The following is a 12,563-nucleotide window of genomic DNA, read 5'->3' as shown; positions in this document are numbered from 1 at the left end:
AAATGATTTGTCAACGACTTCCACAGTAGGAGCGCAGTTCCTGCGTCGAACATGATTTTACGCAGCATTCCTGATGAATGCCCAGTGAATTCCTTCGGAATCTCAACATTTTCCTAGCGTTCTCGATAGATCTATACGGATGCATATCGTTACCGAGCGCGTAATAATCCATCTCCATTTCTGAAAAAAATTTCAAATCATTTTTTCTCCGATATTTGTTATAGGTCGATATGAATTTTAAATTCTCGTGATTTGAAATTACCTGGAGTATTTTTTTTGAACCGGGAGTTGTACACGCTACCGCAGAGCATTCGCAGGGTGCTCGAAAGACTACTACCGCAATATTTACGAGCGTCATTTTCTGCTTGTCGTTTTAGTCTATATTGAAATACAGCCGATTGCGCGTGCTCGGTATCTGACATTAGAATCGCTATTACGAGTATCAAACTCAAAAGCATGTGTAATCGGTATGCGAACATCTAGAAACAAAGCAATACTTTCAAGGTATCAATTGTTATTCGATCGAATTTGCAGTAATTGCATTCTTTAAAATGGAATAATAATTAATTTAAAAAGAATCAATATAGGGTAACGCTTCCATATTTTTTTTAATTCCGCGATATCCACTAGGTGATTCTTATAGGGTTCCTCGTCCTAAATACGAATCTGAAAGTGAAATTGCTCCATCACCCTTAGTTTTCGAGAAATACGAGATTTTGTAAATACGGTCGATTTTTAGAGAAAACGTAATACTACTTGAAAACTACGAACGCTAGAAAGTTCTATTTAGTATTAAAAGAGAGAGGAGCGTTTCCTGAATATGAAGACGTATTCCTTTAGAATTATCTGCTTTTTTGAATGCCTGTAAATTAACACCGAAGTTTAAAAAGTTGGCGACGCGAGTATTTTTCACGAAATACTTTTGTATTTTTATAAAAAGTTATTCGTCTAGGTCGAATTTACTATCAATTATAGGATTCTGCAAACATTTCTGAAGAGAAAACCACCCGCGGTAAATGTTGGATCGTTTTCTAGTTCGTACAGATCCAGAAAATATTAATTTAGAATGCACGAATTTTGTTTGCCGGCGCGCAGGCTTCGCTCGCTTTGCATCGGTGAATCAGGGCCGTCGTCATGCGTTCTGCACAATCGTCGCCACGCGCTTGAATAATAACCATCAAATTCTCGTAACTTTGTTAAAATTCACCCCACATTGACGAATAGAAAACCATTTTAAAGCTTAATGTTTCTACTTTTCGATACTTTCATCTTTCGTTATTTAAGTTAGTGCTTGGGAGGTAAACTCTGCTCTAAAGAGATATTTTTTATAGGTAGCAATTTTCATTAAAAATTAACAACAAAATATACAATTATAGATTGAATTAATTGTTAAATAATTAAATTTAGATTTAAATAAAGTTTGCTCAATACCAAATTAGCAAAAGTCGAATAATTGAAGATACAAAAACGGGAGATTAATGATTAAAATTTAAACAGTGGACAATTGTCTCCGTTTTGTTGAGTTGCATAAATGAAATATTAAAAATGTAATACAAATGAAATATTAAAAATGTAATACAAATGAAATATTAAAAATGTAATAGAAAAACCGATAGCGTGTCGCACCGATTAGGCGAATCCCATAGCGACGGCCCTGACTGACCGAAACATAGCGAGCAATGGCTGTACAGCGGCAAAACTCTGTTCATGCGTTCCGAGTTGACATTTTGTCGAACCGTATGGATTAGAAACCGTTCCAACATTTGCCGCGAGTGGTTTTCTCTTCAGAAATGTTTGTAGAATCCGATAACGTAATGTAAATTCGACCTAGGTGAATAACTTTTCATTAAAATACAAAAGTATTTGGTGAAAAATTCACGCATCATCACCTTTTTGAAATTCGGTGTTCATTTACAGGCATTCAAAGGTGCAGATAATTCTAAAAGAATATGTCTTCATATTCAGAAAATACTCCTCTATCTTTTAAGACTAAATAGAACTTTCTAGCGTTCGTAGTTTTCAAGTAGTACTACGTTTTCTCTAAAAATCGACCGTTTTTACAAAATCTCGTATTTCTCGAAACCTAAGGGTGATGGAGCAATTTCACTTTCAGATTCGTATTTAGGACGAAGAACCCTATAAGAATCACCTAGTGGATATCGCGGAAAAAAATCGTGTTGGACAGTGTAATAAATTTAAAAAGAATCAATATAGGGCAACACTTCCATAATTGAAGACGATTTGTCGATGCTACAGAGTATTCCGTACTCCTTGAGAGGGCTTCGGAGAACAAAATTATTTAATAAAGTAGAAAAACATTAGCAAATTGAAAATAATATTTTTCTTAAGTTTCTTTTAGTATTATAACAAATAAAGTTTCTCCGGTCTTTAGTACATCTCTGAGTGTCCTGGCGCAAGAAATAATTGTTGGTCACTCTTAGTTTTCAAGATATAATTATTACGATAGCTGTATTATTATCTTGAAAATAGAACGATATTAAGGGGTTTGGAATATCAAAAAATTAAAAAAAATTACTTTTTTTTTTATTAAAATTTAAGCGATTCTGAACAATTCTACGCAAAGAAAATTGAATTTAGGACACTAGAAGTGGTAAATAAAATTTGTTGACAAAAAAAATAGAATTTTTTTTTTACAATATTTCGTTTTTTCTCATAAAAAAAGTTCGACGACACGAACTTAGTAAAAAGAATGCGATAAACCTGTAAAAAATATAAGGAAGTACAACTGACAAACTTCTCGAAGCGAAAACAATGGCACAGTCAAATTTACGGAAGACCGGTGACGCGGTTACCTTGGTTATAACCATAGAGTATTGTTTTTCAGGTTAAAAAAGACGGTGAATGATCAAAATGACAGTGTTTTATCGATTTTGATAAAAAGAAATACGATTAGATAATATTTATATCGATAATCGAGCGAGACACACAAATTTTTTGTTTTTGCCTGTCCTGAAAACCTAGGTTTTTGGTATAACGGTACACTTTTCTCAGAAACGGTTAGTCCGATATGATCCAAATTTTTTACACGTATTTTTTGATAGTTCGGCCTAATTTACACCAAGGATTTATTCAATATTTTAAAATAAATTATAATTACCTATATTCGCGCTTCTTATTTAAGCGTCCCTAGCAACAGGCAACCCGGTGTTCACATGCGTCAGAACTTAGCCGCGTAAAGGCGCGAATACATCCTACATATAATTCAAGATTTTTTAGAATTATATCTTGAAAACTAAGCGTTTCTTTCAATTTGTTATCGAGTCGAGAACACCGTTAGATTAGAAAATTGTTTAAAGATCTTTTTAATTTGAAACGTAGAATGTCGATATTTTGCCAAATGTGTTCTGAATTACTCCATTATCAAAGTAATCGAACGTTTATTTATTTATTCTGAAAAGCACGTTGGGCACGATTGCTGTACGAGTAAATTCGAAAATCAAGCGTCATAAATGGATTCTCGAGTGTGTCTATTTAAATCACTTTCATTAACCTTTATCAGGACTTATCAATAATGATAATGATACCCCATGTTGCTTTCGCATACCAGTCAACCAGTAGCAACCTATTTTTAGATATCATTCGAGTAAATATAAATCTCGCGCTGTAAATCTTCCCTCGATGCAAACAATTTACAATTATCTCACGAATTTTAGACGATTTCTATTCTTTATCGTACAGGTTAAAGCGAAAACAATTTTAGGTATAACACCTTAAAGATGTTGACAAAATTTGGCGAGATACGTATGTATATCAACGCGGTGTATCGTTATTTTTTCAAAGATTACATTTACTTTTATTTTATCCCTTTCTGACTTACATCTATCGTACATTGACAAGCATCGATAAAGCAGAAAACATCAAAGTTTATCCCGTTCGGAAGATATGGGGCGCTAGTTGTTGGTAGATAGTTTTAGCACGAGTTTATAAATAGAGATCTAGGTGGAAAAACTCATACGAGATACGAACTGTACGTTTCACTTTTATAATGTTTACAGAATTATCATTCCGTCGAATGATTCATAACAATTGCTCGTGTATTGCCTTCGATATTCTTTTCTTCGCCCAGATTGATATTGTTTAACTACTATTTCGTGTAAACATTATTTATACGATTTTACGAGTAATTTATGATTCGCTATTCTCAAAGTACCGGTTATTTCAATGATTACTTATTAACTTATATTTATTACTGCAGTTGCTCTCCTATAAGGTAGTTGTAGCATTATATGAAATAGATAAACAATACAATAGTATCGCAATCAAAGAAAATATATGTAAGAGGATCACTTACTTAGTATGCGTCGATAAAACAGAGATCAGCAAATTTCATATATGTACGTATATATCTGTACATCACGATGTACTATCACAGTCTGGTACTTTTCTTTTTTATTTTTATATGTATATTGATCATTACATCAGCCGAAGGATAACATTCCAAGCACTCAAATTTTCGTCGTTGATTTTTATTTAACAATTCGATGAACGAGAACGTGTATTTTCATCGCGTGTAATCGTTCGCGCGACATATGCTCCGAAGAGTAATACAAGTTGAATAATAATCTGTTTGATAAATATGGTGCACAAAAAAAAACACATTATTATAAACATTAAACTTCTCGTGCCTTCTACTTTGATGAACTCTTAAGTTATATTTCAATATTGAAAACAGAATGCAATAAAAACGATAAGAAAGCCATAAAAAACACCGATAAAATAAAGTTAATATCGTAAGCGACAGGAAATTACACTCGAATGGAAAAAAAGTAACTTTATCCACAAATTTTCAAATATTTTTTTTTTTTTTTTTTTTAGACCATATCTGTAAGAAAAAATAACTTGCGTAGATTTGGAAAGTTACCCCTCGGTTAATGTTAACGACGATCGGAGAACTCCTCGGTAAATTCTAACATTAGGATTCTTTCGAGTACATTGGTATCTCGTTCGTAGTCTCTTCACCTTCAGATGCCTTCTCACAAGTTCTAATGTATCACGCCGTGAACAATCAACCGTTCACATTGTTTGTGAATTCGTTCGATTCGGAAAACACAATTAGGATAAAGTTGGAACACCTTCCATTCAATTGTTTGAGATGTGATCTCGTATGTCGAGCGCCACGTTGCTCCTCTTAACATTGGTTACGAAAGGGGCTTTCTGTGTCAGAAACTATTTACGCAAGGAACGAAAAAGCGTTTATAACGATACATCGTTCTTTTTTCCTTTTATTTGTCTTCATTTCATTCGATCAGTCGACACGGCTAGAAACGTTCGTACAGTCATAACTCGTGGATACCGAAAAGCTAAGATTGGCAACAACGATCTCGTACCCTTCGAACTTTTTAATATGTAAAAAATCTGTTACATATTATTGAATGGAACTTATGAGAAGATTTTCGGTGCACTGTATAAACACAACACTTGTTTCGATTACACTTCGTTCGTTAATTTTTCGCGGGAATAAGAGAAAGGCTGCGTAATCGTTTAGGTAGTAGGAGTCGCTGAAAAGATGTGATAAAAAAAAAAAACTATAAAAATGAAGACAAAACGCGAGATCGACACTCGATTCTTCGATGACTGAAGTTGTTCTGGTCCGTTTAAAATCAACAACTTGCATATTACGCGCTCGTTCGACCACTACTTAATGCAAATCGATCACAGAAAGTAAACGCGCGAAAACAGTTCGCACACATCGGCATTGCTCATTTCTCTTTTTCTCTCTTACCGAGTTACGCTCGTATTTCTAACATTATCGCACTACTTCAATATCTGTTATTACCGTTTCTCACTATTATCGTGGTACACGCTATTAACAAGGTTTCCACTTACAGTAACAGAAACGTAAATTTAGTCTTAACTTTAAACGGTGCGTATTATAATTTACAAACGGGGACAGGTTTATTATTTCACCAGAGGAAATCGTAAAGAAAAAGAAAAAGAGAGTTACACATTTTTTAAATATATTTTACAAAACGTTCTATTCGTACAGCATATAAAACAATACTCTGTATTTATTTTATATTCACATATTAGCTCTATACGGCTGTACCACCAATCTCTTTCGTTATACGTAGAATATAACTTTATACAATATTCGGCGGGTTTTAACGTCAGTATTATGAGAGTGCTGTGTCTTTTGTTTGACGCGTGGTTCCAGCGTGATTTCCGCCAAATTTCTCGGAATTAATTGTTTTGGTTGCACGTTCTCGGTCGATTGTCAATTCCGTCGCGTCCGCGCCCATGCTCTTGGTAAAGTCTCTTTCAGAGGAGAGTTCCTGTATATCTTTCGAACTTGAACTTGGGTTCGAAGACTTTTCGTTATCGTCGTATATGTTGTTCACTTCCGCTCTCGCGTCATTCAATGGAAGTCTTCCATGTTTCGACGGACCCTTCAGATGTACTATATTATTATTCAGCGAGTCCGTATTGCTTTTCTTATTCCCTATGTGATTGTGATGATTGGAAAAAACTGAGTCCGTTTGTCCCAGAAATTGGGTATCACTGTTAACCATGTTTCCAGGACCACCTGTGGCAACGGTATTCCCAGCACCATTGCTGCTAGAAATGTCGCCCATGTTAAAATTCCTTTCCTTCGGGCTTACCTGCCAGAAAGAATCGTCAAAGATTTCTGTATCGCGTTGTTCCGGAGGTAATCGATTGATTCGAGCCTTTACGATGGCAAGATGTCTGTGCACATAATCCTGCTGAGGTGCCAATGCTGCTGCGCGTTCTAAACATTGAGCAGCGAGTCCTAACTTGCCACGTTCCACCATTACAACACACAGATTATGTAAACCTTGGATATTTGTTGGATCCAACTGCAATATTCTACGATAACACTATAACCATTTCAAAGTTCTCAATTAATATTTGTATGAGCTATCCAAGACACGAAATAATTTTATTAATTAATTTTTGCTTACATTTTCAGCGGCATCCAAATCTTTTATGTTATTAATATAGATATCTCCTAAAAGGATTAATCCTTTGACGTGGTCCGGGTGAAATCTAACTAACTGGTTCAAGAAAGGTGCTGCTTCGAGAGGACGTTGCTCGTCCGCCAGTAAGAGAGCCAAGTTGAATAACGCGGATCGAAAATCTTCTTTTAAAGCAACCGCGTTACGAAACCAACGTTCCGCGCTTCCGCTGTCATGGTCATCCATAGCCAGCATTCCAAGATTGAAGTGTACTCGTTCGTTATTAGAATCCTATTTCATTTCGAATTAATTACAATATATATGTATACAAGTATTAATTCCGAATAATAACTAGGAAAACAATGTACTTTTCTCAAAAGTTTTAGAAGCCTTTCTCTGGCTACTTTTCGTAATTCCGCGCGTCCTAATTCCTGAAGCAATATGGCTGAATTTAACAATGCTTGTTCGTGTTCCGGATCGAATTCTAACGCTTTATCCAAATATGCCAGAGCTTGCGATGCCTTTCCCTGTTCCAGGAATACAACTCCCAGCTTAAAAAGTAGAAGAATAATTATTAGAAGATTTATATAAAAACAAATGTCAGCGTTGCAACTAAAATTTGTTACCAATACTTACATTGTAGTAGATATCAGGATTGTTACTATCGTAAAAAAGGGCTCGCTCGTAAACTTCCTGAGCTTCTTTCGTACGATTAAGTTTAACTAAGACATCACCGCGATTAATATATGCTTGCGTGTAGTCAGCACGCATACTAATGGCCTGTCTATAAAGTAAATCGGCTTCTTCTAACCTAGTTGCGTTCTTTGCTATTAAATTCGCTAAATTTACAAAAACATTCAAGTGATTCGGTGCTATTCGCGCCTGATAAGATTCTCCGGGTTTTGCTTTAGGTAGCAAAGATTTTGCCTAAACAAACAAGGTATACACTCTTAATTTCAATTATCTTTTATGATTTGCTAATTCGATGCATTCGCAATTTAACTATGTTACTTACTTTTAGGTATGCATCTTCGGCTTCCTTAAACATTTTGAGATGATTGTATGTTCTGCCTACGTTGATGTGTGCACCGATATCGTCGCCTTGAACTTGCACGGCCATGTTAAAGAAGTTCAGTGCTTCTTTAAATCGACCTTGACTCTCCAAGGCATGGCCTACGTTATTAAATAATTTGGCGTTGCGATCGTTTACTTTTAATCCTGACATAAATATAGAGTATTCATCCAACCAATCATAATTTCTCATAAAAGTCTTTGTGGAGTGAGCAGCCAGAAGTGTTATTAGTAAAAATAGCGATAATTTCTTGAACCTGTAAGTTAATAAAAAAGGTGGAATTGTAAAGTAACGAATGTATCTATAAGAATCCAGATATTTAAGAACGTAGAAAGTTTACTTTTTGTTGCATAAAATGCTCCATCCGTATCCAACGAGCATACAGAATCCCATCGATGGAGCATACAATACTCTTTCAGCAATAACGAATCCAACCGGGAAGAAGAGGTTCGAGGCAGGTAAGAATGGTAGTATCATCATAGCCAAACTCTAAACATAAATATTTAAATACAACGATACCACTTATAAAAAGAAATTTTGAAAAAGAACAGGTTATCGACATATATTTAATGCTAACCATTATGAGGATGACGGAAGTTTGTCTATTAGGTGTTAAAATTGCTGTTGCCAACAATCCTAGCACCATCGTATGAGTTGCTACAGTGGCGAAATTGCGAGGGTCTGTAAAACTGTATAGCAATGGTATAGTTCCCATAGTCCAATCACAGCACAAATCGCTTGGAAGAAACAGCAGTCTTAAATTAACTGCTGCGAGGTAATTATACGTAAGCTGCCTTACGGGCGTTGGTGCTACCGATGCAGGATTGTCAAATCTGAAATACGTTTATAGTATTATATTCTACCGTATTTTAACGTACGTTGCCGTAGAATCTTTAGTGAGTACCTGGTGAATACAGGTAACTTTGAGCCCATTACATGTAATCGGAGAATAAGTAAACTAAATGTGACGAGCGTAAGGGCAGTTAGTCGTTTTGTACCTTCGCTGGACCAGGCAAGAGATATTTTCTTTCCACCAAAAGCTCCCTTTAACGTCAGAAAAATATCCATCGCTCTTACCTAACCGAGCAGCATAGCATGCGAGTTCAAACACATATTCAATATCAAATAATTAACGTGTTATTCGTGAGTGGATTTACGAAGATATTTACCTTTTGCACAACAAAAATCTCATACAATACGCAAACTGCGGTAGCCGTTATTCCTTGTTCTTTGCACAACATGGCAGTAAAAACAAAAAACATAGATAATATCAACGATCTCCATTCTGTAAAAATTATAATAAATTTAGCATCTCTTTGTAACGAGTGCCAAAGTAAGGATGTGTCAGAGAATTTTCGGTATCTCACCTGTAGACCTTCTACTTCTGCAACATTTAGTATATGTGATTAAAGCTGCTAGATAAAATAAAGAGGACAATGTTTCCGCTCTTCCGACTACTCCTGTAACCTTAACACATGATTATCCACTGATAACGTATCTAAATACGAACTAGGAACTACGATGCGATCGATCGCTCGACGTCGACCCTTTGAACCTGGGTACAGTATCGAGACATTGTCGGCGAAGGGAAGAACAAAGACTAGAAATAATTATGAAATAGTATTCTTGTATAATTTCAAGGTAACGTCGATCGATTCGATCGATGAGAATACCAATCTTACGACTTACTGCTTCTGTATGTATAGGATGAACAGCGAACAGAAGGGACGATACAAAAGTTGCAGAGTCGGATAGAAACATTAAGCAAGTTCTGCAATAGCAAATAAAATACATTTCGTTAATTGTCGTTATACAAAATGTAACTAAGGAGAGCACTTCTGATGTTTCCAGTTTCATTATAGACGCACCTGAAATATAATAGGCATACTCCAACGTGTAGGACAACGTTAAGCAGGTGATATCCCATGGGATCCAATTGATGAATCAAGTAATTCCATCGAAATGTGAGAACACACAATGGCCTGTACGATTTGTGCGATTGCTCCTGTACAGAAAGATACAGTGTTTGTATTGCTTTGTATACTTGTATTTTTTATGAAAAAAAAGGAATAATAATAATTTGCATCGTTATTTAATATAATAATAAAAGAGAGCTTTCCCCGAATAAGAGAATCCTCTTCATAAATAAATTCGATTAAAGACCATAATGAAATCAAAGAAAATGCAGCTACTCGATGTGATTTACGAATAAATTATGGATTTATGCATAAGAAATTGAAAGAAATCCGCGTGGAAGGAGATCAAGTTAAGTTTGATAAGATTTAATCGAATCGAACCTAAATCGTTTCGGTAGGAAAAGGAGGAGAAGAGTTGAACGGATCAATACACAAGAAGGTAGACATGAGTGAAAAGGAAGGGGAAATCGGAAGCGCCTCTATCGTATCACCCACCTTGTGCATAGGAGTACCCCAAAAATCATTGTAAAAAACATTTTTCAAGGGTGTATGAGGCCTCAAGTCCCGATTATCCTTAATCGCTGAAATATCATCGAAAACGAAGCCACAATTAAGGCTGTTCAGATAGACGGCGAAAGCGCTTATGGCGACGATCGCCGCGAGTGCTCCCCGCGCAGGCACTCCCATCACAAATAAGACATTGATCGGCCGTCTTTTTTTCGCGATTCTTCGATTTCGAAACCCCGTCGAACAGTTTTCGAGTTCTTCCTCACCGTTCCTGTCACTCCCACGTTCTTCTTCTCGCGCTATCTACTTTCTATGGTACGTGTCTAGCTATTCGTCTGACGAGCCGAGAGTTTAACCCCGCGACATCCACAACGGACGCAGGTATCCCATCCCTAAGCACGTAGACATAGATTCGTTACTTTTCGTGCACATCGTGACACCTACGTGTCCAACGCTTCCAGATACGAGAGCGCTTTCCCACAGACCGTTCCCCAAAACTCGATTAAAGGCATATTAGCGGAAAGCGAGTTTTCGATTGCGAAAAACCTTTCCACTCCGAGCGAACGCCCGGCGAACGAACTAAACGATCACCTATTACCCGCGTTAGAATCGAACTGTCAAACGATAGATGTGTATTTACGATCGACAGCAGTGCACGCTACGTATCGTGATTCGAGGCACAACGCAAATACGACACTACGACGGCGACGACGCGGATTTGCTTTAGGCCGAATTCGCATGCGCAATGTTACGATGAGCGCGAACTACGTGCGGCCGACATATGCGTACCCCCGCTGTACCGGTTTCGTCATACTTTGAAACTTTGTTTTATTTCGTTGAATTTCACGTTCCACGCAACATTTACCACCTCTGTTCGTAACGAGGATTCTATTCGAGGAAGTTACAATTTTATTTTTTCATCTATCATCGAATAGAACAAAGAGGACGTGGTGCTATCAATCGAAATTTAACATCTGCCGGTATTTCTTCATTCTTGATGGCAGGGCCGTCGTGACCTTTTGCGGGGCCTGAATTCACATTCAAATCCTGCACTTCAATTTTACAACGAGGAATTATTTATTTACAAATGCTATATATTTTGTATAAGATCAATATTAAATAATAATACTTTGATCATTTTTGTTACTCCTTTCAATTTAATCATCGCTATTAAAAAAATGTCTTGCATCTCAGCAAAAAATTGCTTCCATACAAATTTTAAAACCTAAATACATTTTAATGAATCTTTAAACCTTTGACAATTATGTTTCATAGTATTATTACGTTTCGCTTCACTATTTACCTCATGGTATCTGAAATTAGTCACGTTGATCTATTTATCTTTTCTTTAATTTACGTTGTAATTCTTGTATTATATGACTTTACCAAAAGAATGTCTGCAATATCTAATGTTGAGGTTGTAATAATTCTGAAATAAACAGAAAGATGATTTAAATGTACAACAGAACTTTGTTACATTTGATTGTAGAAGTTATAAGTGTTTTATTCAATTATAAAATTCGCCCAGACAAAACTTTGCACTATTTGTTTTTAGGAAGTATGTAGACTGTAGCCACGTGTAGCCGTTCACGTAGTTTTTGCTTTTAGTTGCTTCTTTGTCAAAATTTAAGAAACATTTATAACCTCTATAATCAAATGTAACAAAGTTCTGTTGTACATTTAAATCATCTTTCTGTTTATTTCAGAATTATTACAACCTCAACATTAGATATTGCAGACATTCTTTTGGTAAAGTCATATAATACAAGAATTACAACGTAAATTAAAGAAAAGATAAATAGATCAACGTGACTAATCTCAGATGTCATGAGGTAAATAGTGAAGCAAAACGTAATAATACTATGAAACATAATTGTCAAAGGTTTAAAGATTCATTAAAATATATTTAGGGTTTGAAATTTGTATGTTTATTTTTTGCCTCAATGTCCAACACTTATGCAGGGTGTCCCAAAAATATTGTAACACCTTGAAAGGGGTGGTTCAGAAGGTGATTTGAAACAAATTTTTCCTTAGCGAAAATATTGTCCGAGGTTTCGTTAAGGAGATATTAAGCGAAAACCCCGACCAATCAGAGTGCGAGTATGCTGGTTGAGCGTAGGCTACGCGATAGGC

At 35.9% G+C, this 12,563-nt stretch overlaps 1 protein-coding gene across 1 annotated transcript; it reads right to left on the bottom strand.

The window, feature by feature from the left end:
* Positions 1 to 5,937: 5,937 nt before the first annotated feature.
* Positions 5,938 to 11,133, bottom strand: LOC128892241 (protein O-mannosyl-transferase Tmtc3-like). Its single transcript, XM_054152510.1, has 13 exons — positions 10,419 to 11,133; positions 9,876 to 10,012; positions 9,697 to 9,778; positions 9,375 to 9,474; positions 9,177 to 9,292; positions 8,912 to 9,084; positions 8,585 to 8,840; positions 8,348 to 8,496; positions 7,951 to 8,263; positions 7,572 to 7,862; positions 7,304 to 7,486; positions 6,942 to 7,226; positions 5,938 to 6,857 (listed from the first exon to the last, which is right to left on the bottom strand). The coding sequence occupies exons 1-13, from the start codon at positions 10,608 to 10,610 to the stop codon at positions 6,135 to 6,137; spliced, it is 3,000 nt and encodes a 999-aa protein (XP_054008485.1). The 5' UTR covers positions 10,611 to 11,133; the 3' UTR covers positions 5,938 to 6,134.
* Between the last annotated feature and the right edge of the window lie 1,430 nt (positions 11,134 to 12,563).

Source organism: Hylaeus anthracinus, unplaced genomic scaffold, assembly GCF_026225885.1.
Source record: "Hylaeus anthracinus isolate JK02 unplaced genomic scaffold, UHH_iyHylAnth1.0_haploid 12002, whole genome shotgun sequence".
NCBI classification, from domain to species: domain Eukaryota; kingdom Metazoa; phylum Arthropoda; class Insecta; order Hymenoptera; family Colletidae; genus Hylaeus; species Hylaeus anthracinus.
This window is presented reverse-complemented; position numbering and strand designations above follow the sequence as displayed.

Excerpts from the sequence above, each read along its gene's own strand:
- LOC128892241 (XM_054152510.1), bottom strand. The coding sequence starts at position 10,610 with ATGGGAGTGCCTGCGCGGGGAGCACTCGCGGCGATCGTCGCCATAAGC. Across the intron at positions 9,085-9,176 it reads AGATTTTTGTTGTGCAAAAG|GTAAGAGCGATGGATATTTT; the intron begins GTAAATATCTTC and ends CTGCTCGGTTAG. Across the intron at positions 6,858-6,941 it reads ATTTGGATGCCGCTGAAAAT|TGTTATCGTAGAATATTGCA; the intron begins GTAAGCAAAAAT and ends AAATGGTTATAG.